This window comes from Actinia tenebrosa, unplaced genomic scaffold, assembly GCF_029948245.1.
Source record: "Actinia tenebrosa isolate PJP-AT-01 unplaced genomic scaffold, QUT_ActTen_1.0 PGA_scaffold10__47_contigs__length_13832649, whole genome shotgun sequence".
Lineage (NCBI taxonomy): Eukaryota > Metazoa > Cnidaria > Anthozoa > Actiniaria > Actiniidae > Actinia > Actinia tenebrosa.
The window spans coordinates 11,949,818-11,950,921 of NW_028292570.1; the positions used below are offsets into that span (position 1 = coordinate 11,949,818).

At 35.7% G+C, this 1,104-nt stretch overlaps 1 protein-coding gene across 1 annotated transcript; it reads right to left on the minus strand.

Moving 5' to 3' along the window:
• LOC116288732 (uncharacterized) lies at positions 1–886 on the minus strand. The gene is made up of 3 exons (XM_031695561.2): positions 734–886; positions 555–643; positions 1–433 (listed from the first exon to the last, which is right to left on the minus strand). The coding sequence occupies exons 1-3, from the start codon at positions 848–850 to the stop codon at positions 1–3; spliced, it is 639 nt and encodes a 212-aa protein (XP_031551421.1). The 5' UTR covers positions 851–886.
• Positions 887–1,104: the final 218 nt, after the last annotated feature.

Here is a 1,104-nt window from a genome sequence, read left to right on the forward strand (position 1 = left end):
TTATGCTACTTCATTTCTACATGTATTCGTTATCCTAACAAATTTTATAGATAGCTTTTCAGTATGAAGTCTAGGCATTTCTACAATTTTATTACCACTGGAGTGAAATCCTTTAGGTGACATTCCTAAGAAGGTCCTCATCTTAATGGGGAACATAATTTTAACTCCATCCCCATGTCTGTCATAAATGCCGTTCCAGTTTTTTGGCAACTGAGAGCGCAAAAAGTCTTCCTCTCTATAAATTGTCCAATTTCTTTCTTCCTTTCTTTTTTCCCCTTTGCCATGAAATAAGTATTTAAATACATCATGTCGGAACTCTAAAGTAATTGTTTGCTCAGGTAATTTATGTGTTAGTGCCTCCAGCAATTCTCTTCTTAACCCGTCTACATAGTGTTGAATAATATCCTCACTTGGTTTTGGATTTTGGAAATAACTGAAGAAGTAAGTATACGAAAAAAAACTATCAATGCAACGTTGAGAAAGCAGCAAGTTATTAGGAAAATTGAAGTGCATACAATATCTATTTTTCTCTGAAGATTAAAAACATTACAAACCTTAACAAAGACTTGGAAAGGTGTTCTTCGGGCTCCCATGTATTTTCAAATTCACTATAGCCCTTCCATTTCACAAGATAAATGTTTCCCTAGTGATACGGACGAAGAAAAAAGTTATTAGTTGTAGAAATTAAAATAACAGATACCACTTGTTTAGATAAAAACAAAAACTGACTCACCATTTCTGGGGATTTTCGTTGGGCAATCAAACGCTCTGCCTCATAAACTCCAAGATTTTTCACTCTTCTTCTCCGTTTTGTTTGAATTTCATCATATGAATAGTCAACCGAACACATTTTATGTAATAAATCATATCGTACACACTTTCCTCGTTTCCTTTCTGCTGTCGCAGTGATATGTGTATCCCCGAGTATTATGTATCCCCGTACCCAGATCCCTAGTGATATGTGTATCCCGTCCAGGGATATCTGTATCCCCCCAACCCCCTCCCCCTTATGTCATAATGCGAAAGATATTTCGCGGGAAAATTAACTCAATCAACTGGAGAATAAAGATGGAATCTTCAAAATATACGAGTCTTGTAGATTAT